At 37.9% G+C, this 24,944-nt stretch overlaps 1 protein-coding gene across 2 annotated transcripts in view; it reads right to left on the bottom strand.

Annotated features, from left to right (window-relative positions):
* Positions 1–24,944, bottom strand: part of tbc1d22b (TBC1 domain family, member 22B) — a 48,847-nt gene that overhangs the window by 13,049 nt on the left and 10,854 nt on the right. For both annotated transcript variants that reach the window (XM_082189167.1, XM_082189168.1), the window contains 7 exons: positions 22,752–22,822; positions 19,856–19,984; positions 15,818–15,883; positions 14,545–14,659; positions 7,768–7,874; positions 4,401–4,476; positions 1,273–1,400 (listed from right to left, as the gene is read on the bottom strand). In XM_082189167.1, coding sequence (XP_082045293.1) covers positions 1,273–1,400; positions 4,401–4,476; positions 7,768–7,874; positions 14,545–14,659; positions 15,818–15,883; positions 19,856–19,984; positions 22,752–22,822 — 692 coding nt within the window. The remainder of the gene's footprint in view (positions 1–1,272; positions 1,401–4,400; positions 4,477–7,767; positions 7,875–14,544; positions 14,660–15,817; positions 15,884–19,855; positions 19,985–22,751; positions 22,823–24,944) is intronic.

The raw sequence follows: 24,944 nt of genomic DNA, 5'->3' as shown, positions 1-24,944 counted from the left end.
GCATCAGTTGTGGAATTTAATAACTGACTATAATTACTATAACAAAACTCAAGTATAAAAAAAAATAAATACAAATAAATACAAATGGACATGAACTTCTTCATAAAACCATCTTCTGAAATGGCCCAAAAAGTTTTTTTTTAATTTCTTTATTCCTACAAAAATAAATGAAATATTTTCAAAATAAAATAAAATTACATGCTAATTTTTTTAATCCAAAACTACAATACATACTTGACAATAGTACTGTACAAAAATCGTGTACTGTTTTTGTCAATATTCTACTAATGTCCCTCCAATTTAGGGGTGTAGGAACTTGAATATTTATTATAATTAACATTATTATTATTATTATATAATAATAATAATAATAATACACATTTCTATGCCCTAAATTTACATTATGTATTGGCTTGAATTAAAATTTTTGTTCATATTTAACAAATAGGAATGAATATTGAAACATTTAAATTAAATAATATTAATAATGATAATAATAATTCACATTTCTATTCCTACACTGAAGTATGTATTGTAAAATTAATTTTAATAAATATTAATTAGGTGGTATAATGATTTTTTTCCTAAAAAGCTCAGGTAAATTATACATTTCTAGACAAAAGCAAAAATGGTACTATAGCTAAGTAACCAAACTGAAAAACTAATTCTCAGCACAAATATGTACACCCTAGTCTCAGCCTCAGACGTCACGCCAACGGAACGTTGGCTAAACGTCTGATGCATATGGCACACTTTTCTGGAAACACTTCAGGAGTTCAATAAGTTTTCAAAAGTATGTGAAGTTCGCGGCTCCATTGATGCAGTAAACTTGCACAAGGTTCTTGAATGAATAATTTATTAGATGCACGCCGGTCTGTTATTGTAGGGACGTCAACATTATATTGTCACGCCCCTAAATATGACGCGGTACAAAACAAACTGTGATTGGTTGTGTTACATGTCAGTCAAACGTCCTCTTGGGCGGTCCTTGGCCAAGAAATGCTGCGATAGAGTCCAGACCTTCTGCCGTCAGTCTGAAGGTCTGGCTATGCGAGACTATGTACACCCCTATACTAGTTGGTTCAAGATTTGGGCTGGTAATCAAATTTTGTAGGTTCAAACATGTAAGTGATCCATGAACTATGACCACTCTTTTTGATCAAGACGCTTAACCCCAGGCCACTCCAAGTCACTTCGGATAAAATGATCAGATAAAAGGCTTTTCTGACATGTTTTCATTCTAATCGTCTGGCTGTTTTGGTGCAACAGTACCTGGTATGTGTCCCACAGGCGTATGGTACAGCGCAGCGGCAGCTCCCTCATCAGCAGATTATTCATCCAGCGGAAAGCAAACTGCAGATACTCCACCTCACACTTCTGAAAGTGGATGTGGACATCCTCTGTGGGCGTAGAAAAGAAAGCACAGGGGATTTAGATTCATTTGCTGGTAGTTTCTGCAAAGTGATGCACTGGGAGTAGCTTTTGTAACCCATCTATGGACCCCCATTGTTTAAAGAAGCCCTCTGGCCCTGAACTAAGATCACCGCTATTGTTGAATTCTCCCCACACCTGTTTCACTGAATTAACATTATAGACCCCTAACGTGTGTGTAATTATATTCGATTGAATGGAGAGAGAGAGAGAGAGAGAGAGAGAGAGAGAGAGAGAGAGAGAGAGAGAGAGAGAGAGAGAGAAGGCCTGGTGCTTAGCTCATTGAGAGAGGGATTTTTCTGATAAGCTCTCGTTCGGCCTTTGAACAGAATAAGAATGGGTTTCGAAAGCGGACATATTGACTTGAGTCCTGATAGATATTGATGGAGAAAATGTGACAGCTCTCTGAAAGTGCAGAGAACTGAAGTCGGACCTGTCAGAAGAAAAATGAAAACCCTTTCTGCCTTGAATAAAAGCAAAAAATATCATTTAAAAAAAAAAGGTTTAAATAATGAATGATCTTTTGCAATGTTATATAAGGGTTGCATCATAATGGATTCAGCTAATGGAGTGAGTCATTGGTGTGAGGTTTGAACATTATCACAAATTCTCTTCTCTTGCAATCCCAACAAAAGGTTTTTTCATAATGAGTCTGATTCCAGTAAACAAGATGAAAGTATAAAGCCTTTGCAAACTATTTCTTGCAACACAAAAATTTAAACCAATTGATTTTGTAATTTTTGAAAAACTCTTTAAAAATGTTTTTATGCCTCAAAGTCACCGTTAAAAAAAGGGCCGTCACAGATTGATCCGTTGATGTGTCTTTCAAAACCACTGTCCTCATACTGAATAAAGATACAGACAAAATGTCTATTATATTTTTACATTTGCAAAGTGAAAACATGTGGTGAAAAAAACACAACAACAGCAAATGCAACAGGCAGCATCCCATTATTATTTTAGCCATTATAATGGATAAATTAAAGCAACAAAAAAAGGGTTTTGAGGAATATATAAATTTATTTCCTTATACTATATATATATACACACAGTTTGTATGTGTGTGTGGCATTTGACTATGGACGTGGGAATTTGGCTGATCCAACTTTTCCATTTGTTAACATGACATAGTTAGATTCACATGGTCAATATCATATATTAAGTTGGGAGTCCACCTTAGAGATAATCACCATATTTAAAATTAAACCATCAAAATGAAAAAATATGATATTAATCATATCATATAATTAAATTTCAATTTTTATTGCTACTACTGTAAAGCTATATTAAATTATTATGGGATCTCATTCAATGCTTTCAAAATGTTTACTTTCGTTTCTGTATTTTTAAAATGAACATTTTAATGAGTATATTCATTGAACAAAAATAAATTATTTTATTCATAAAAATAAACGGAAAATAGCACAAACTTTGCTAAAGTTTTGAACGAGTATTAACTTAGATATTATTCAAAACATATGACTTTGTGCCTTTTGCCCCATGCTCGTGAGCCTTTTACCCTGTTACCACCTTTAGCCCCGTTGTACCCTATATATAGTATTTAAAAATAAATTAATAAATTTTTGTTAGACAGTTATTTTTATACTAATTTCTGCATTCTTAAAATAACTAATAGCTGTCAAGCACATTTAATACCAACCTTAAGGACTGCTAAATATACTCAATAACATGTGATAAATTATATGTTGCGTAACATGTTAGACGGAAGGCGAACGGTTACCATTTATTCAGAACCAGCATGTTATTATTCACACATGACTAGTCATGAGCAGAATCTAAGCTTACTTGTCATTTTCCTCATTTCAGTGTAAAGAAAAAAACTTGTGAACATCTACAAAGTGCTTGCTAGTGTATTTCCCTGACTATCTAGCCATGTGAAAGTGCTATTTGTTTTCCCTTCGCTCAGTCCACTCCATTCGTCTCTCATCTCAACTCACTTCCATTTGCCTTCACACCCTAATCGCAGGGGCTTATGGGGAATTGATTTCTCTCCTGTGCTCCCCGGCGAGACTGTGGGGTCTGCTATTGCTCGCGGTGCTCGTGGATGCTGATTGATGGGAAAGAGGCGCGCGGCGGCTCTCACCAAGAGTTTTCAGTGTGGGCTGTTCAGCTTATCACACCAAACACACTGAACAGGGGAGTAGGCATCCAGATGGTATAAACACTCTGACAGAAGAAAAAAAGAGAGGCGGACTAGTGGTATAACGGAAACGTGTGATTCCAAGAAACAGAAACGGCCAACACCTTGGGAAAACAAGTCTTTTCCAAGGCGATGAACAAGATCGCACCCTGGCAGAAAAACAACACCGTGTTGTTTTGAGCATTTTGCACTGCTATTTATGGTTCGGAAAAAAATTGTTCACCTCGTTCTGGAGGGCAAAGGGCAAAATAGATGGGACCGTTTAAGGGACTCCAGACACTGCCATTTTGTTCTGGCAGTCATGACATGTTATTTGCACTGAAGCTTGTGAGGGCTTGTGAAGCACACGATTGGGTTCGAAAGAGAAGACTGCAAGTTTAATGCCACAAGTTAACAAAAAGTGTGATTTCTATCTTTCAAGCAGCTTCAAAAGGTAACCTTGCTTGTAACCCTAGGCACAACAACACCAAGACCAACTGCCTCAAACAATGCTAAAGAACCATTTAACCCAAACATTACAATTTTGTAATCATTTACTCATTCTCATGTCATTGAAAATTCTTTCTTCCGTAGGAATGCAAAATGAGAAATATGAAAGAATGTTCATGCAGCTCTTTTCACACAATGAAAGAATATAGTGATCAGGGGCAAATTAAATTAATTTAATTATAATTTTGCTTTTTTTTGTAGTTTCTGAGATTTAGTTTAAAAGATAAAATTCAATTTTATTTTTTGCGTGAACTATTTCTTTAATTCTACGCAGAGTGAAAGGAATTGGTAGATAATGCGTTTGTGAACATGATCTTACCATCTATTCTGCTGACAAGCTCTTCCAGCGCCTTCACTTTAATCTGAATGCCAGGCTGGGCGAACGTGTAGTTGTCCTGATGGAGAAAAACAAAGGCAGTATTTAGAACATGGACTAATTATTTTGTTATCTCGTTAAGGCTCTTTCACATGACTTGTCTCAGCGCCGCTTCAATCGCTTAAAGCAAGCATCATGAGCCACTTTGACCAACACATGAAAATCATTGTGGATAGTGTTATGGAAAGGCAATTTTTATTCTATGTGGTAATTTTGAAAATAAAAACCTGTTAAAATTTTTATAAATTTTATTCTTTTAAAAGCCCTTAAAATGATCAATTTAATAGAAATAAATAAAATGATAAAATAGCAAAAAGAAAAGAAAAAGAAATCTACAATAATAACTGATTTATTTAAGATTTATAAACGGCTTGTGAAAAAAAACATTACGAATATTCATCAGGCTAATTGTGCGATAATGTCAACATCAGATTGTGATAATATAATATAATATAATATAATATAATATAATATAATATAATATAATATAATATAATATAATATAACAAAGGGTCTGTCAAAGATATGTGGCTTGTTACCAGCTGATTAACTGAGGGAAACGAGGGTGCTATAGCAGTTATTGTTATTTATAACTAATGTAGTTCTCAGTCTCTGTTCCTCTTCCCTTGTGGGTCATTAAGGGCCAGTGGCCATCTGCTGTGCTGCGGCGCGTGTTCTGCCCTTCAGCTCGGCTCCACTCAGCCAATGAGCACAACACAGAGCGGCCCACGGGACAACCTGACTGTGGCCTGCATCTGACCCTTGCTCCCGCCTGCAGATGAGTGCCCTGACACGCTCGTCTCTCTCTAACAGAGGGCCTTTCTCAAGGGAATGCCAGCCAAGGATCTGAATCCCCCTAGCTTAAACGTCCTAGCTTCAACTTCCTCTCCAAGTATTTCATGTCTCTCTCCCCTAGGCGGGTGAGTGTCTTATCCTCTGGGGCTTAAGCACAACAAAGACTGTTACTTTTTTTTTTTGACCGTCAGAGAGTCTTTTTTTATTGCATTGTATTCCACTGGTCTCTGGCTTTTGGAAAAGAGCAAAAGGACAGGATGACCACTACAGGGTTTAGTTTAAGTAAAACGACACAGAAGCGATACTGTCCTAAGAGAACTGCAGATTGACCAAGAATACCTGGAGAAATTACCATAACTGTCTTAATTGCAGTAGCTTGGCTGATGCATGATGGAAGTACGTGATTAGAATTTTGCTTTTCAAAATAAAATAATAAAATATACTATAAAATAGTTAATAATAATAATAATAATAATAACAATTATTATTATAATCATTATCATTATTATTATTATAAGAAATGGTATTAAAGATTTAACTTGAAAATGACCTTTCATGTAGTGTGTAACATAGCTCTAAGTGAATGAAAACATCCTGCAAAGTTTTAAATCTGAAAATGCACCATATATAAAGTTATTGTCTTTCAAAAGTAAGAGTCGACTGAGTCAATAAAATGAATCGTTTTTCAAACGAGTCATAAGCAGTTTCGTTGTGACGTCAAGACGAAACATTAGCATATTGCCCGCCCACTTATTGCGCGCGCAGAGACCAGGGAAAACTTGAACCCTCAAACTAACAGCTGATTCCTGTAGATACTGGACAGCATCATGTCGAGAAGAAGCTGTGCTCTACAATGTCTTACTGAAATACTGCTGCTCATCAGTAGTGGGCCACTATTACCTAAAACTGTCTATTAATGCAGATTGTCTGTCGTTCTCACCACTTTGAGTAAAGATCAAGCATGGCGCAAGATTTGTTTTACCAACGTTTATGTTACATCAGTCATTCACGCTAGACCTTGGCTAATGTATGCACTGTTATTGATACAGTTTCCAAGTTCACCTCAATAAATTAGAAAAATACTCGGCAAATAAATTAGTACAAGTAAAATAATCGTTTTGATGATGGACATGCACTTGTTAATGCTGATGGTGATGAATTACAGTTGCAACATCTCATAATGTACCTCAAACTGAGAAGTGTATCACTGAGAAACGTCCTGCTCGAGTCGTCCTTGCGATGGAGGTTCGGGTTGAATAACTAGTTCTTTCAATGTTTCATCATCGGACTCGCGCTCAGATTGATATGGTAAAATCGACGTCATTGTTCGCTACTGTGTTTAGTTTACGGTGTAGGAAGCCTCAGGACAAGCAGAGCTGACGTTGTTATGGCAATGGGCGTTTTTGTTTTCGATGCCCGCTGTACACGGTAAACCAATCACAACAGACTGAGCTGTCTGGCCAATCAGAGCAGAGTAGCTCGCGGAAAGGAGGGACTTTTAGAGATATTGATTCATCTGACAAGTCGTTTGAGAATCATTGAAAATGTGGTGATGTGTAAATGTATATTATGAGAAAATGAAACAGTTTTTTGACCTTTAATGCATGTAAACCTGTTGTAGGAGACTCAAACAACATTAGGAAACTTTAAAATAGCATAATAGGGGCACTTTAAGAAATATAGGAATAAGAATAAGACAGACAATGGCGATATGAATGAACAAATTTATATATAAAATTAATTAAAAAAATATAAATTAACAGTAATTATATATTATAATTAACAGTATTATATATTTAATATAATAATAAAAAATATTAACAGTAAAAACAATACAATTATTCGATATATTAAGAAGTTTGCCTCCTTTGAATAAAGTGAAATGAAAACAGTAAAAAGGCTGTTATTATTATTATTTTAAAGTAATATGATTATTAGGAAATAAGAACAAAGAATAAGAAAGATGATGATGACAGAAAGAATGAAATAATTTGTACATTTTATTATATATACACATTTATATAAGTTTATATAAACATTTAAGGAAATAAACATTAACAAAAATAAAGAATTATTAATAGTAGTTGTATTATTATTATGATGATGATGATGATGAAGAAGAAGAGGGCAGAGAAGAAGAAGAAGAGAAGGAAAAAGAAGAAGAGGAAGAAGAAGAAGAGGATGACAAGGAAGAGGAAGAAGAAGAGGACAAGGAAGAGGAAGAAGAGGAAGATGATGAGGAAGAAGAAGAGGATGAAGAAAACGAAGAAGAAAAAGAAGAGGAAGAGGAAGAAGGGGAAGAGGAAGAAGAGGAAGAAGAAGAAAATGACAAACTAGGTAAAATTAAATTTTTGAAAAGTTAGGATTTATACACTGCTTGCGCAAAGCAGAACATTTTTTAAATGCCAATGTCCAAATAAGTGAACAGAATTAATGCCACTTTTGAATGGACATTGATGGAGAAAGATGGTTATGACATCTACCATCTACCATAAACCTTGAGTGGATCAAATACCTGTATCCCATCCAGCAATTTGCTCATGCACCAAAAGCTGTCGGCTTCGATGTTTCGTTGCGTATCCAGTGGTAAACTTGCCATTTCAAAATTTTCCACATCTTCCTCTATGAAAAAGAATACACACAAAACACACACACACACTCACATTAATGTTGGGTCACTAGCAGATCAAACCAGCACACATGCTGCAGGTGTTCTCAGCAGTCTTTGTTTTCTTGCGGGCGAAAGCGGTTCTGGTGTGTCGTGCATCGTATGCACAGACACCACGAAGCCATTAGATCATTAGCCGGCAAACTGCATTCTTTATTCAACACATTCATCAACTCGCCCCTCTCCCTCCCTCCCTCCGCAGGCTTCCCCTCGCAGCCATGACCTTTCCCGACTCTTTAAACAGTATGTGCTAAATGATGCTGATACACACATTATGCCCCAGAGAGCCAGACCTGGCTGGAAAAGACTTCTGTGTGCCACTCCACTCACCCACCCACCGCACAACTAATGTAGTCCTCCATCTCTTGATCTCTCTCTCTTCCTCTTTTCTTAATAAGGAAGGGAGGGGAAGGAAGAACAAGGAGCTATTTTGATGAAGCACTGAGTAAAGAGAAGGAGAGAGAGAGCGAGAGAGAGGGAGAGAGGGAGAGAGAGAGAGAGAGAGAGAGAGAGAGAGAGCGCTCTAGGCATGTTTGCATGCAGCTTGCGCATCGCCAAAGCAATTCAGTCAATCACGCGACTTATTGCGGTACATGAGAGCTGAAATATAGATAAGAAGAAGGTCAGATCCAAGGTCGAAGACACAATGAAGAATACATGCTCTCCAACGACCGTAGATACTCAACTGAAGCTGCAAATCAACACGTGCTGAAGACCATAATGGACAACTGCTGCTGAGGTCTGTTGTTAGAGACAAAATCAAACTGACTGTAAACAGCATTAGGCTAAACCCCTATTTGCATACAGCTACTAGTAGGGATGCATGATATATCGGCCACAATATCGGTATCGGTCGATATGTGTTCATTTTTAATGTTATCGGCCCAAATTTGGTCCATATATTAAAGCCGATGAATAATGGATAATTTCCTTCAGCTGAGACAATTCAGATGCACACTGTCCACCATGATGATTTTGAATTGATTGAAATATGATTGGAATCACTTCAAAAAAGGAAAATACAGTTAAGTGCAACATGTGCAAAGCAAGTCTGTCATATCGACTCCTTAAAATTATAATGAGAATATTATAATTGTGTGCTTGGGACAAGGCTTTTAAATGGTAAGTGTTTTGATTTTGTAATCAGGCAATCAAAAATTATATAAAAATGTGGATTTAGATTTATCGGCCAATATATCAGTTATCGGCTTTCAAAAATAAAGAATTATTGGTTATGGGTTATTCTCATATTGGTGCATCCCCATCTACTAGACAATAAAAGTATGTATACTACTGTTCAAAAGTTTGGGGTCGGTAAGATTTTTTTTAAACAAATTATTCAGCAAGGATGCTATGAATTGAATCAAAATGGACAGTGAAGATATTTATAATGTTACAAAAGATTTTGATTTCAAACAAAAATCCTGAAATCCTGCAGCGCCCGCAAGGTCCCCCTGCTCAATGGACATCTAAATGATTCAGAGAAGGCTTGGGAGAAAGTTCTGTGGTCAGATGAGACCAAAATTTAGCTCTTTGGCATCAACTCAATGCACCGTGTTTGGAGGGAGAGAAATGCTGACAATGACCCCAAGAACACCATCCCTACAGTCAAGCACGGAGGTAGAAACATTATGCTTTGGGGTTGTTTCTCTGCTAAGGGTACAGGACGACTTCACCGTATTGAGGGGCGGATGGACGGGGCCATGTACCGTAAAACCTTGGACGAGAACCTCCTTCCCTCAGCCAGAACACTGAAGATGAGTCGTGGATGGGTCTTCCAGCATGACAATGACCCAAAACATACCACCAAGGCAACAAAAGAGTGGCTCAAAATGAAGCACATTAAGGTCTTTGAGTGGCCTAGCCAGTCTCCAGACCTTAATCCTATAGAAAATCTGTGGAGGGAGCGGAAACTTTGAGTTGCTTAATGACAGCTAAGGAAAACTTAAGGATTTAGAGAGGATCTGTAAAGAGGAGTGGAACAAAATCCCTCCAGAGTTATGTGCAAACCTGGTGACCAACTACAAAAAAAAACATCTTACCTCTGTGCTTGCCAACAAGGGTTTCTCCACCAAGTACTAAGTCATGTTTTACTAGGGGATCAAATACTTATTTCACTTACTGAAATGCAAATCAATTCATAACCTTTATACAATGTGTTTTCTTTGGATTTTTTGGTTGATATTCTGTCAAATAAACCTACCATAAAAATGATGAATTTCTTTGTAAGTTGGCAAACTTACAAAATCAGCAGGGGATCAAATAATTATTTTCCCCACTGTATGTGTGAATCAGAGGGGTAAGCAGGTAGAGGAATGGCAAAAACCTCTCTGCTCAAACTCTGAGAGGAAACTGTCAGGAAACCTCTGCATTGCAGCAGGAAGAACAGCTGATGGGGGCCGAGTGAGAGCCCGGATGGGATTCGAGTAAAAAAAGACGGATGGAGAACGACAGGAAAGAGCTGGCAGGGGGGAAAAAAGCTGGAAAAGCAAAGTAAATAGCCCTCTTTGACCACAAATGAAGCATGGAGTGCCCTGCCGGTCATAGGCCTGGCCATATGTCACTGGCCACAGCACTGGAGAGATTCCTGATCCATTTAGCCCTCCACATTTCAACATCACTCCAAAGCTTCGGACACACACACACACACAGTGCTGCTGCATAAAGCGGCTTTACAGAATGCAGGAGAAATCCTGTTTGTGGCACAAAGAGAGGCTTTGCCACCTTGTTCTCTGACCCTGTGGGGAAAAAGGGGGTTATTGTGCCGTGTATGTATGTGTGTGAGTATGAGAGACTGGAGAGATCATTCAATAATCATAAGTGAAGTCTGCAACTCGGGAAACAAATCATAGCTCATTCAGGTCATTCCTCCATTTCTCAGTTTGAGCATTAAATGATCCATATTATGTAGCTCAGACTCTAAAAGCGGATTGGATGAGCCATGTTCAAAGCGGTTTATGAAATATGCCGACAGACGCACACCTGGTGACCGCACATCAATTTAATTCTTTATGAAAGGAATAGTTCACCCAAAAACCATCATTTTCTCATTCCAAACTCGTATGAATTTCTTTTTTCAGTGGAAAACAACAGGACTGAAACTCTTAAGCTTAAAAAAAAAGATGCAAAATCAACATAAAGTCTATATCACCCTGTACCCCAAGACTGGTTGCCCACTGAAGCTAAGCAGGGCTGAGCCTGGTTAGTACCTGGATGGGAGACCTTCTGGGAAAACCAGGTGCTGCTGGAAAAGGTGTTAAGGCCTATTTATACTTCTGCGTCGGACCTACGCCGGAGCCTCTACGCTGTAGGCAACACGTTGGTTTTAATTTATACTTCTGCGTCGTTGTCCACGTTGACGCGCAATTACTCATGCAGAGGGACCATGTGAAACCCGAGGGAGGGGTTCTAGCAGACCAATCACAGCGCTTGCGTCCGCGTAGAATTGACGCGTTGTTACATTTTTGGAGAGGTGCGCGTCAGGGTACACGCGCTAAACACAGCCTACGACGTAGCTACGGCGTAAGTTCGACGCAGAAGTATAAATAAGCCTTTAGTGAGGCCAGCAGGAGGTGCTCACCCTTTGATCTGTGTGGGTCCTAACGCCCCAGTAAAGTGATGGGGACACTATACTGTAAAAGAGCACCGTCCTTCAGATGAGACGTTAAACCGAGGTCCTGACTCTCCGTGGACACAAAAAAATCCCAGGATGTCTTTCGAAAGAGTAGGGGTGTAACCCTGGCATCCTGGCCAAATTTGCCCGTATATTGGCTTCATCACTTTGTCTCCTCTCCACCAGTAAGCTGGTGTGTGGTGGGCGTTCTGGCGCACTATGGTTGCCGTCGCATCATCCAGGTGGATCATGATACACATTGGTGGTGGTTGAGGAGATTCCCCCTTCTATGTAAAGTGCTTTGAGAGCCGAGAAAAGCGCTATATAAATGTAATTAATTATTATTATTATTAATAAGAGTGGTTAATATGACACCATATTTAAAGCCTTTGAAGCCATATAAAATTGTTCATTAAATACTTAATTGAATCTTGACATCCACCCGAGTTCTACTCGGCATGTTAATGAGAGAAGTAGCAATGTCTAATTTGAAACCAATTGATGAATCAGCTGATTCAGTTTAAAAAATGGGTCTGAATGATCCATTCACAAAATCACAAATCCAGACCAATCCCAATTCACTGATTTAATGATCCGGTCACAACCACTGGAGGAGAAGATTTCCTGCGAATAACTTAAATCACAAAGCTATCAAATTACTTGGAATTTAATGCATTAGTCATGGACTACTTTAATGGTGCTTTTTTTTCAAGCTTAAAAAGCTCCAGGTGCCAATTGCATGGAAAGAAACGACTGATTCATTATTCACTGATTCACTCAGTGATCGATTCATTCTTTTTCAACAGAAGAAAGCAAGTCATACAGGTTTGGAATGACAGACTTTTCATTTTTGGGTGAACAATACCTTTAAAGAGTCATGTTGCTTGACAACTATAAACAGCCTACATTTTATAAACTATATTACTGCGATTATTTTATCAATGTTTTGATAAAATTTTCCTCTATGAAAAAGATTTTCATTTTCCTCATTTTCAAGCCACAAAAGCCTTTACCCTCTTGTGGCTTATTGCTCAGATTCAGCAACACAACCACCAAACCACAAATCCCACCTATCTAATCCAAAATATGCACAGTGATGGAGCAAATAACGGTTCATAAAACCAGGAAGACAATAAATAATAAGGTGAGAATATCACAGACCCTCTTCAGTAATAAAAAAAATTAATGTGTGTGTGAGGTAGAGTGAGAGAGACGGAGTCAGGGCATTGATGGTTTACAGAGGAGATTTCCCCGCTGTCCTCTTTGTCTGTCAGGGTAAAAGTGATGATTTACCCTTTGAGAATATTCCCTCCTTTTTGTGTCTCGTCCCTCCACTTCAAATTCTTTGGCGCATCAATACAAACACTTTAAACCGAAGGGCGCCGTGACTCTCCTTCCTGCCGGCTACTCTTTAAAACGCTACTTGCTGATATTGAGCTAAATGTGAAGCGCCAATATTCTCCTATGCCGTCTCTCTCTCTCGCCTTCTCAGAGGACGGTCTCAGCAGAAAGCTAAAAAGCTCGCAAAGGAGCCCTAGAAAGCCACTGAGGCGTGCCGGCCAAGAGAAACAGCGCAGCGAAAGTTGGCAAAACGCTGCGTTTGAGAGCAGACGAAGCAGTTAGCGCCCGTGAACCCAGACGCGTTTGGCCCCCGGTCTCGACGGCGGGGGTGAAACCCGGGGCGGAGGGAGGGCGCTAACCCCGCTCTTTTATCTCCCGCTGGCAGCATGTTGGGATCATGAAGTTCGTTCAGATGCATCGATCGGCGGGTCGAGCCCCCCACCGTGTGCTCGGCACCCTCACAAGCCTCTGTAAACACTTAAATCCAGCCGATCAATGCGGCTCATTCAACCTGCGGCATTGAGTCGCTCGCTCATACACACGGTGAATCCCAAACGCACACACATATTCACATGGCCCGCAAACAAATTAGAGATTGAAAGGCCCTGCAGAATGACACGAAAGCGCCCGTATGAAAAATCTGCTTTTCGTTAAATGAGCTTTGTGGAGAAACAGAGGGATGAGGAAAAGACAGAAAGAGAGGCTGGGCGAGGTAGACAGCCAGAGAGAGAGAGAGACAGACAGGGGAGAAAAAGAGAAATCGATTGGTGATCCAGGTAATCTGTGGGTATGTCCTGGTGTTTGCACTGGTGACATTGCAGCAGCGGCACACCAGAGAGATCAATGAGCCTCCTATTGTTCTTCTGTAATCCTTAACTATCCATAAGTAATTAACCTTCACATGAGAGGACAGGAAATAAATAAGGAAGGGAGGGGAAAGCTGCCGGGTGGAGGGAGAATAGCAATGAGGACAAGAGCTGGAGAGTCTATTTCCCTGCCTGACTATATCTGTCTTTCTCCATCTGTCCCTTTGTCCATGTGTCTGTCTATCTATCTATATCTAATATTATCTAATGCATATCTATCTATCATCTACTGCTCCAAGACAACAATTAGACCGATAGATAGTCAAACGATACATAGAGCGATAGATAGAATATCAGACAGATAGAATGATAGATTGAATGATTGTTCTATCCGTTTATCCATCTCTCCTGTCTTCCTCTCTACCCATCTGTCTGTCCCTGTGTTTTTTCTCTCTGTGTAATTCCTTGTCTATCAAACTGTCTCTCTCTCTCTGTCTTCTTCCCATTTCCCTTTCTTTCTGTCTGTCACTCTCTCCATTCGTCTCCCTTTCACCATTTCTCTCTCTCTCCCACTGTCTATCTTTCAGAGTTTCTTTCAAAGATAATTGATATTCTGTATTTTTGTGTTTGACATTTTCAACAGGATATTGTCAGTTTGTTTACATTTATACAACCATTTTCCACCATCATCTGTCAGATACTGTCCTGTCTGCATCTCTCTGACTCTGACATATCATACACGTCAACGCGCCATTAGAGGAGCAAACTGAACTGATGTGCTCAACCAAAAAGGACACATTCAGAAAGGTGAAGAATCAGTCAAGCGGACCAACTGATCCATGTGGAAGGTTGTTAAATGCTTACCTACGAATTCAGAGAGGAAGACCACAAAAAAAGGTGTGACCAGGTCGTTAATGCCCTGCACGTATCCACTAGCGGGGTGACGGATGGCCCAGATGAACAGAATCCGCTCAAACACCTGAAAAACAAAACAATTGCTTTCAATGATTCTCACAAATTTCTCATAAGAACTGTGATTGTTGTGTAGACTTTTGGCAATTGATGCTGCTTAATTCACTCTTGACAGACCAACAGGTAAACTCATTTGGATGCTTGCATTTCCAAACGCAGCTGCATTTCAAGTGCTCTGTTCCTTGTTTATGGGTTACACAAGTGTTGTACACTCCTCTAACAAGTTAAAAACACCACAGCACCCCCTGCTGGTAAGCATTCAATGACACAAAGCTCAGCTGGCTGCAAGCAACCCATCCAGTTAATATCATCAGCGGATTTATTAAAAGATGTCTTTTTGATCAATTATAACAAGACAGATTATGCATAAAAAAAAAAAAAAAGTCAACAAGTTTGAGATGAAAGAGCCGAACACTGGTAAACTGAACAGCTTCACAAAATAACTGAACTGCAAAAAAACCTGTTTATTTTTATCGTTTTTATTTTTATCCACATACATATGTATAAATATTTACTAAAGTAAATGATCAAATCATGATTAAATATTGACAAATTTGAAAGACTAAACCAAAAACTATGAATATAAACAAACCAAAAAAGTAAAAATATAAGCTTTTTTCTTGAGTGAATCTCTTGAAGCTTTTCAAGAATATGTCTGTCTAAATTTTGACTTGGTGTGAAATATGACCAATTATATTATGCAACAAGACATTATTTACATGAGAATGAGAAGAAAATGTGCTTGCTGCAATGCACTTAAACAAAGATGTATTGTCATTTATGCCAATTTACGAAGAGCTTGTCATATTACAGTAATTAGAATGTATTGAGAATCACCAGAGAAAAATGGGAATTAGGAAAAAAAAGCTCAAAACACTCAGATGCATTATGGTAATGATAAATTGGGAGAAATGTGTCTTAACTGTCTTGCAAACAATTGTCACAATGCAAAAAACAAAAACTTAAATAGTCCTAAAAATAGGCTTACTTTCATTTATTTTCTTTTGATTTCAAGGTAAAATATGACAGTCATGATTGTGAGGCTCACTCTCTTATCTATGCAATTACAGTAAGTGTGTAGTGCCTGCTGTGTGACATCGGAGGGTCTGACGCAGGTGCGGTGTGCAACGAGACTCAGGTGTTGGTGCCAGAGAATATCACATACCTCCTGCACCAGCGGCTGCTGGAACAAAGGAATCAAAGGGTTCGTCCTCGGGATATCGATGTGAATCTATGAAAAGACACACACAGGTATATTCAGGTAAACTCCAATGCACACCCACACAAACCAGTTACCGACTTGGAGTGTCAGAAGTACAGGTGACCTGGGAAAAAAAATAAGAGATTAAATCAATATGCCCCAAGAGCACTAAATTGAGTTATATGTGCTTTTTCCCTTCCAGTAAATGGAGGAAAACCATCAGGGTCCAACCTGCACACGCTATTGATCTGGTTTCGTAACAAGCTACACACAAAACCTGCAGGAATTCACTTTGAAAATGGACATAGCTGCGTCCAGTCGCACATATCGGTGGCGACCCTTTTCTTTCATCTGGTTCCCTTTTATTTTCTTCCCTCTTTCCATTTCTACTTCCATCATATGTTTGAAGAAATGGCTTTGTAGTAATGCAGGTCACTCGAAGGCCACCGAAGTCCAGTTTGCTCGTATTCACCGCCATTCCTCGCCCTCTCAGACTGTGACCACACTAAAAGGTCATTTAGTGTTTCTGCCCAGACAGCCAGGGGCCAGTCCAACGGTTCTGTACGACCACATAAATCCTTTTAAAGGTCTGTGTCCGATTTGTATTGCAGTAGATGAAATGAGGGGCTGGGAGCCAGCAAGCCCCGAGGAACCGGACAAGAGAGGAGAGAAGGCAGTGCATAGCAATCGACTACCAGTCCTGCACCATTAACCTGAGTTTTACAGCCCATAAGAATATTGATCTCGGCCCCCCATCCCCCATTAATAACACACAGAACAAAATCTGGGTGAATTACTTCTATAGCTTCATGGACGCTAGTGTAACCTTGACTCACTACAGAGATGACAGAGTTCCTTAACAGAGTGGCGTCTGGTGTAGCCTAGTGGTTGAAGGGATAGTTCACCCAAAAATCAAATCTAATATGTTTAAGTTTCAAAGAAAAGATGCTAAAGTCTCCTAAATATTATTTATATGCCTTGTGCACTACATTATGAGTCTTCTGAAGTCATGTGAAAGCTTTGTGTGAGGAACAGATTAAAATGTACAATACTATTATTCACTGATAATCTTAATCTCTGCAAATGCGTCTGTGAGTTGAAGAGAATGGGATCTGTTCGATGCATTAATGTATCATCCAGACCTCTAGGATGAAATGTATGCAAGTATTATACACAAAACCTCTGGGCTTACAGGTTTAAAGGTTGTTTGTTCAAACTCAGCAAGGATTGATGAGAGAATTAAGACCATTGTTAGCCTGACAAGCCAGACCCACCTCAAGATGTTGGGTCTGGGAACACACCATTGGCAGGGCTCAATCTGAGGGGCGGGATAAACGGTGGTCTTTCAAATTCCCTCGGCACGCAATAGGATATTCGCAAAACTCCGAATACATCTTCCTTTTTAAGAATGACTTCAGTGCCGTTCTTTGTTCTTTTCTCATTAAAGAAAAGCTTAACTCCAAGTCTTCCAGAGTCGCGGCCAAAGCCGATTGGAAAGACCACTGTTCGCCAGCAGCGGCAGCTCTTCTTTGTTTTCAAGTAGCAGGGAATTCACGCAGAACCGTCACAACTCTGCCGTCATTATGTTAAGCCCGTCCACCGACTCTATACACGATGTGATTGGCCTGACTAGAGTTTGGTTTTTCCAGCTCGCAAGCCAACGGAGAGAGAACTAATTAGCAGTGATGTGTCAATCTACACTTCCATTTAAAAGATTTTGGTCACACTTTAGTTTAGGGTCCAATTCTCACTACATTAACTAACTATATTAACGATGACTTTTGCCTCAAACTCCTAATTACTGCTTATTAATAGTTAGAGTAAGGTAATTGTTAATTTTAGGTATAGGATTAAGGGATGTTGAATATGGTCATGCAGAAAAGGGCATTAATAATTGCTTATATAAGTACTAATAAACTGCCAATATCCTAGTAATATGCATACTAATAAGCAACTAGTTCGCATTAGTTCGCAACTAGTAGATTATCAAGTTACCAAGATTTTTTCTTTAAATAAATTAATACTTTTATTCAGCAAGTAAATATTATACTTTTTATAATTTAACAAAAGATTTATTTTTCAAATAGATGCTGTTCTTTTGAAATTTCTATTTAATCAAAGAATCCTGAAAAAGAAAAAACGATCACAGTTTCCACAAAAATAGTAGGCAGCACATCTGTTTTCGACATTGATGATAGGAAATGTTTCTTGAGCAGAAAATCATCATATTAGAATGATTTCTGAAGGATCATGTGACACTGAAGACTGGAGTAATTATGCTGAAAATTCAGCTTTGCCAACAATTTAATATATATTATAATAGAAAATGGTTATATTTCACAATAATACTGTTTTTACTGTATTTTGATCAAATGAATGCATCGTTGGTGAGCATTAGAATTTTTTCAAAAACACACAAAAAAACGAATATTAAATTGTTTTACAGGGTTTTTCAAAATCAACTGGTCTGTCTTAAAGGGATAGTTCACCCAAAAATTACTCTTTCAAACCTGTAAGACTTCCTTTCTTCTGTGGAACATAGAAGATATTTTGAAGAATGTTGGTAACCAAACTGAATTGAACTGAACTGGATGTTTGTCCATGCAATGTAAGTCAATGGGAACCAAAACCATTTGGTTACCAACATTCTTCAAAATATCTTTTGTTCCACAGAAGACAGAAAGTCATACAGGTTTGGAACGACATGAGGGTGTGTACATGATAACAGAATTTTCATTTCTGGGTGAACTTTACTTCCCTTTAAGGAAGCCCTGTAAAATGAAGCTTGTTTACTCCAACGTTCACAAGAAACAAACCAGATGTGTTTTTGAGGGCTAATACCGGTTCATTTTGCTATTAAATGGCTTGGCCATTTAATAGCAAAATGAACCGGTATTTCACAAATAAACTTTGGAATTTAAAGACATACAGTAATGTCTGTAATCTTACAAATGTTGCATTTTACAAGATCCTTTTCCACTGAAATGGACATCTTGGGAAAGGGTGAAATCAGCATACACCTGTGCATTATGATACCTGGATGTAAACAAATATTCTGGGTTGCTTTCAACAAAATGTCTGAGGACGGCATGTCTGACATGCTGTCTATTAACACAGTGCATTTCCTGTTTAAATGCACCAGGGGATGAGTAAAAATACTGCCTGTAGTAATTGACACAATGATGTGGTACAGAGACATTAAACATAATAATGTGCACAATGAACTCCAAAATGTTTCAGCAAAACTTTTCCCAAAACACTCTTAAACATCTACATTACCTAATGTGAAGATCTCAAAAAACATTTAAATCTTTGAATATTTAAATGTTCTTCAGAATAATAACAGAAATACGTTAATTGTCTCTTAATTATGTAACACTGTTTCAAGTATTCTGTTACTCAAGCCTTGCTTTGTAAGCAACACTGTTTTCCAGTGGATTGATAAAGGTATTAATCATGGAAATTATGCACAAGTCAGAACGGTCAATTTCAACCAACTCTTCCAAATTTTTATGTATTGAGGGTATGCACTGACATCACTTTCCCGCCAGAACACGCTATTCAGCCGGACTGAGTGGCAAAAGAGCTGCTACATGACTGGAGTTAATAGGGGAAACTGCGAAAACGTGAGTAAAACAAATGACTATTAGTTTAAACAATATATAGTGTATGATTTTACCTCAAAATTCAACATATTGACAAAATAACTGCAAATCCAAATTTCGCACAGTCTAGTTGTTTCTAGGAAATGCAGCGATCCATTTGCTTCTCTTTTCTGTAGCTTTTGGCAATCTGTAAAAATAAACCTCAGATTTCTTGTCAAATCTATTTGTGCAGTCAATCTCAAAGCTCTTTCCCGTTTTAGATGTGTTTTGTGTGTTTCTCGTGGCATTCTCGCTGAAATCCAATGCTGCCACTCAGTCTTTTTGCCACTCAGTGGGCGTAACCGCAGTCACTTCGGCCGACGGAGACGTCACGTGCATACACTCTATTGAGTTTTACCTGTCTGTATGTGTCTCTGTGGTTATCATCTGTTCTGGAGTGGTAATACTGCTCGATGAAGCCGAAATACTCCTCCCTCTTCCTCTGGAGAACCAGATCCCTGCGTTCCCTATTGGCAGGAAGATAGCCCTGAGAGAATCAAAGGGAGAAAGGACATGCTAATTTAATAGTATTGAGAAAAAAACAGCTGAATACATACTTTCTCCATGTCTTCCAAGTGTATTTTGCCTTATACCAAATTATAACCTATAAATAATGCAAACTAGAGATATTCAAAACTGCAACATGTAACTTCAGTTCAATACTGCAGTCTCATAAAAAAAAAAAAAAAAAAAAGTTAGATTGAAAAAAGCTTTTCATCTTTTTTAAATCTACATATTGGATCATTTCAATGAGATGAGCTTTATTGTGCTGAAGTCAAATGATTAATAAATGCTTTTCAGAAAATATCTCACTGACTTGATGCTAATGGCTTTTTTGTGCTGCTCATATAAATGACACTTTTCAAACACCTTCTAACAAGAAAAGCAAATCAAGCAAGTTACATTTCATTTAAGTTCTTTTCAGATGCTTTCTTACTAAAGTGCCTTACTAAACAAATTGCATGAACCGCAAGATGCTAGGGTGGTTGCTATGCGGTTGCAAGGTCAAGGTCATTGCACACCGATTACAAGTCAAAATATACAAAAGTTATAGTGATATTTTTTTTACGCTTTTGAAAGAAGGTTCTTATGTTCGCCAAAGTTGCATTTATTTGATCAAAAACACAGTAAAAACAGTAATATTGTAAAATATTATTACAAAATTAAAACTTACGATTTTACGAGATCGTTTACGAGAAAATAATTCAACTTTTCTATTTGAACATATTTTAAAATGTCAATTATTCCTGTGATGCAAAGCTGAAGTTTCAGCATCATTACTCCAGTCTTTAGTGTCACGTTATCCTTCAGAAATCATTTTAATATGCTGATTTGGTGCTCAAGAATTATTTATTATTGTCGTCAATGCTGTAAACAGGTGTGCAGCTTAATATTTTTGTGGAAACTGTGATACATTTTTAAAGAATAGCATTTATTTGAAATATTAAAAATAATGGGTCACTTTTGATCAATTTAATGCATCCTTGCAGAATAAAAGTTTTAACTTATAAGAAAAAAAGAGAAGAAAAAAAACTAACCCTTTTGATGACTCAGGTCTCTCCTTTAATGTAAGTCTATGGGTTTTTTATGTGTTCACCCCGTTATATTGTCTGTGTGGGCAAAACGTTGCCTGTTATACTGTCCACAGAGTAAACTTTGTAATTGCTTCATTTTAATATTTTGGGTTAGGGATTTGAACAAACCCCTAACTCTAGGTATGAGCAATAATAATAATAATGATGCTTGCCTTAGCAAACACTACTAACTAAGAAGCGCATTTGAGAACACAGAAAGCAGACCTCAGACCTCAAAAAGTCAAGAAGAAAAAAAAATAATCCAGAACTCAGGAAGAAACTTCTAATCATGTAGTGACTAAACTAACACACAGGCAGGATGCAATTTCGCTAGAATATACTTGGTAGCTACAGACGAGTCCCTAAAGAGCAGACAACAAGTGCAGGCTATTTGTAGAGCAGAAGTGGAGGCGTGGAACTGTCAAGTTAGATCGTTTGTCACGACTCTCCATCATGTTTCTGAAAATGATGTTTTTAAAGTGTCTTCCCCTCCCATTGTTTCTCAACTCTTGTTTTAATGAGCACACACAGAGTTGCCGAGCGCTTGAACACAAATGATAACGTACATTCAGAATCTCACTCTCAATTCAGCTCAGGCCCGTAGCTTTAGGCGAATAATAAGTGCACAAACTCAGCTCGTTTGGATTCGCCCCATCATTGGCCCTTCAAAACTGTAGTAACAGCTATTCAAATTCCATGGTAAAAATCGAAATCATATTAAAATGGCTTTTCAATGTGATTCTGACATAACAAACGTGACTTGGGCTTACAAAAATCAAACGTAAACGCTGCTCTTTATAATCATAATTTGAATATTAAAAGCGGAGACTTAACGCTTCCATTTGGCACCCTACCATTCATTCAGCACGCATCCACCTCTGCATCTTTGTACATTTAGAATTATTTCAGTCTAATCCCCCAGCAAACATTGCATGAAGCAGCAAAAGCTTGGAGGAGCTGGGCCGGGGTGGGGATTTGCTTGTACAGCTTAGCCCGGAGGTGTGTGTTATTGACGGTGTAAGTTTGCAACAGAAACGCAAATGAGGCTTGTAAAGCATTCTCCAAACATCTGCGCACATACAGCCATAACACAGCAGCCCACTCTGCCTCTCCTATGATGACGGTCACATTTCTGCTGACATTAAGTGCTCAGCAAGGCCAATATTGCAAAACAAATCAATAACACATTAAACTGAAAGTGGCACAGATGTTTTATACCCTCGGAAAAGCGTAAAAAATGATTGCACACCCTATGCACAATTTAACAGCAAAGTTTGTGATGCTGGCTAACAGTAGATAATAAAATATTTTAAATGCTGTAATTAAATAAACAGTAATTTATCATTTGCTAGTATTCATTGAATATGCATTTGGCTGCATTTCAGATAAGTACGTTTTAAACATGTTTAACAAAAAAATATTTTCCCTAGGAAGAAAACAGATAAGAGTCAGATATATTATTAATAATAATAATAATAATAATAATAATACTGGAAGGCATCAGAGTCGTGGCCTAGTGGTCGTGGTGATTATGTGAGCAAAATGAATTCAAAGATGGCTCACAACATATTTCAGTCCAATTCTTCCCTCTTTTCCACAACTTTTCTTGTCCTCCCACCTCTGTTTTATTTTAAATAAGAATTGTGCAATGGAAAGGAAAAAGTACAAGTAAATACTTACCGATAAAAGTCTCCAGGTGACTGGCCGAACCTCACGAGGGATTCCCGACCAGCTATGTTTCCGTAACTCCTCTGTATGAACAAAAAGTGTAAAGTTAATCCAAAATGACAAATACTTCAATATCACAATGAAACTGCTGAGTTGTTTTGTAACTACAGCGGTAAACGACTTCTGCTAATACTCAAGCGGATGACACAATCATACTGCGGTTTGGACCCGAAAGTACAAGGTAAAAAGAGACCTGCAGGGGCAGGAGGAGGGGGCTGGAATCAGATTAAGTGGACCAAGAAATTGAACAGCCTTAATCAACAGCTAAAAGCATACTTCAAGAATTTGTTCATATTCTGTGATAGAAAATCATGCTTGACATACTCTAAATCTGCCTTCACAGGTCCAGTGACACTTAACTTACAGTACCATCAACATAATCAATAAACAATTATTTTTAATTAGTGAAACATTCACAGTTTTCACAGCCATGCCACCTTGATCTATGGCAACTCCAATAAGACTTAACTGCACATTGACTTTAAAAGAAATGGCTGGGAAGTTCACGATTCACAGGTGATCGAGCAATGGCTTGGGAGGTTGGCATGACTTTTGAAGAGCACATTTCAGTCAAGTCACCTTTATTTATATAGCGCTTTATTCAATACAGATTGTTTTAAAGCAGGTTTACAATGATAACAGGAAAAAGATTCAATGATGCAAACAGAGTTCATTTCGGCTGTAAAGCAACTCTACAACGGAACTGAATCAACAATGACACTATTTTCGTTTAAAGATCATCAATTATTCAATTAGTTCATTTCATCGATAAAGCAGTTCTGCAGAAAATGATGTCATCGTCTAGCTCAGATCAGTTCTGATTATATGATGATAAGTTTTAATGTAGGCTTTTATTCACATTTAAAGATTCATCAACTCACATTTTAAACCTTTATTCAACTCACACATCAGTTGAGGTAAACTGAAGCTCACGCAAGTTCGCTTGACGTGCGAGAACCAATGAGGTTCGTTTTCGTGTTACGCAGCAAATTTGAGCTTCTGCAAGAGGTTTGTTCTCACGCGTCAAGCATGTTTGGTTGAGCTTCTGTTTATGTTCGTTGATCCATGTTTATATGTGGATAAAAGCCTAAATTCAATCTGTTTATCATATAAAGCGATCATATGGATTAGTTTTACGATCTCTTTATGAATTTGTTTTTATGGAGGGACAGAAAACTCAGATTTAATAAAAAAAGATCTTCATTCATGTTCTGAAGATGAACGAAAGGCTTATGGGTTTGGAACGGTGAATAATTAATGAAAGAATTTTCATTTTTAGATAAACTAACCCTTTAACATTAGGGTTCAGAGAACATATCCTGAAATAAGTTTATCACATCAGCTGTTTCTTGTCAAAGTGCAAATCTCAAATTATAATAGATTTATAAGACATTATTAGCCATGAATAATAAAATGAACTTAAAGTATTTAAAAATATATGTGTTTAATAATATATATTAAATTAGGTTTATATAAATTTTGCTTCTCATGTGAATTGCTTTGTTTTAATTAGTGTATTTCCTGTTGCTTCTCTTCTATGTCTATGAACAAAAAACATAGAGATTCCGGAGCTCCGAGCTACTGAAGAAATACTCTAGACGCAGTAAATAAAACCAGTTTATAATCAATGTCACAATCTTCAGATGTTTGCAAAACTTGCTATGCTACATGTTTTATGCGGTTGCCAGGGTATTCTGTGTGGTTGCTAGATGGCTTCATACCAGCATCAAGCCAAAATAATTTACACAAACAAACCTCCTTAACATGTCACACAAAGTATCAATAAACAATTCAGGACAAGTTACATGCTAAAGTGTGACTGGTATATCCTTGCCTTTGTAAGCACCACTATCAAAGAAAGAAAAATGGTTTTTATACTTTCGAGTCTTACAATAGAGCGCAAAGATAACTGTAGTCATGAAAACCAGATGAATCATAGTGATTCTTTGCCATTCTCTCTTTTATTGAGTGGAGCTTTTCAACTCAACTATTCTCAATGACTTATTTTGTCATTGTTATAAAGACAACATTACATTGCAGGTGGATGCCATTACACCAAATACCATGGATCTGTCCAGGTGCTGAAGCCTACACTACTTTTTGAGGATTGCTTTTGTGAACTCCCACCGAGCCCTCTGGGTCATC

Source organism: Leuciscus leuciscus (assembly GCF_965113295.1).
Source record: "Leuciscus leuciscus genome assembly, chromosome: 13".
NCBI classification, from domain to species: domain Eukaryota; kingdom Metazoa; phylum Chordata; class Actinopteri; order Cypriniformes; family Leuciscidae; genus Leuciscus; species Leuciscus leuciscus.
Note: the sequence above shows the minus strand (reverse complement) of the source record. Positions and strands in the feature narration are given on the sequence as shown.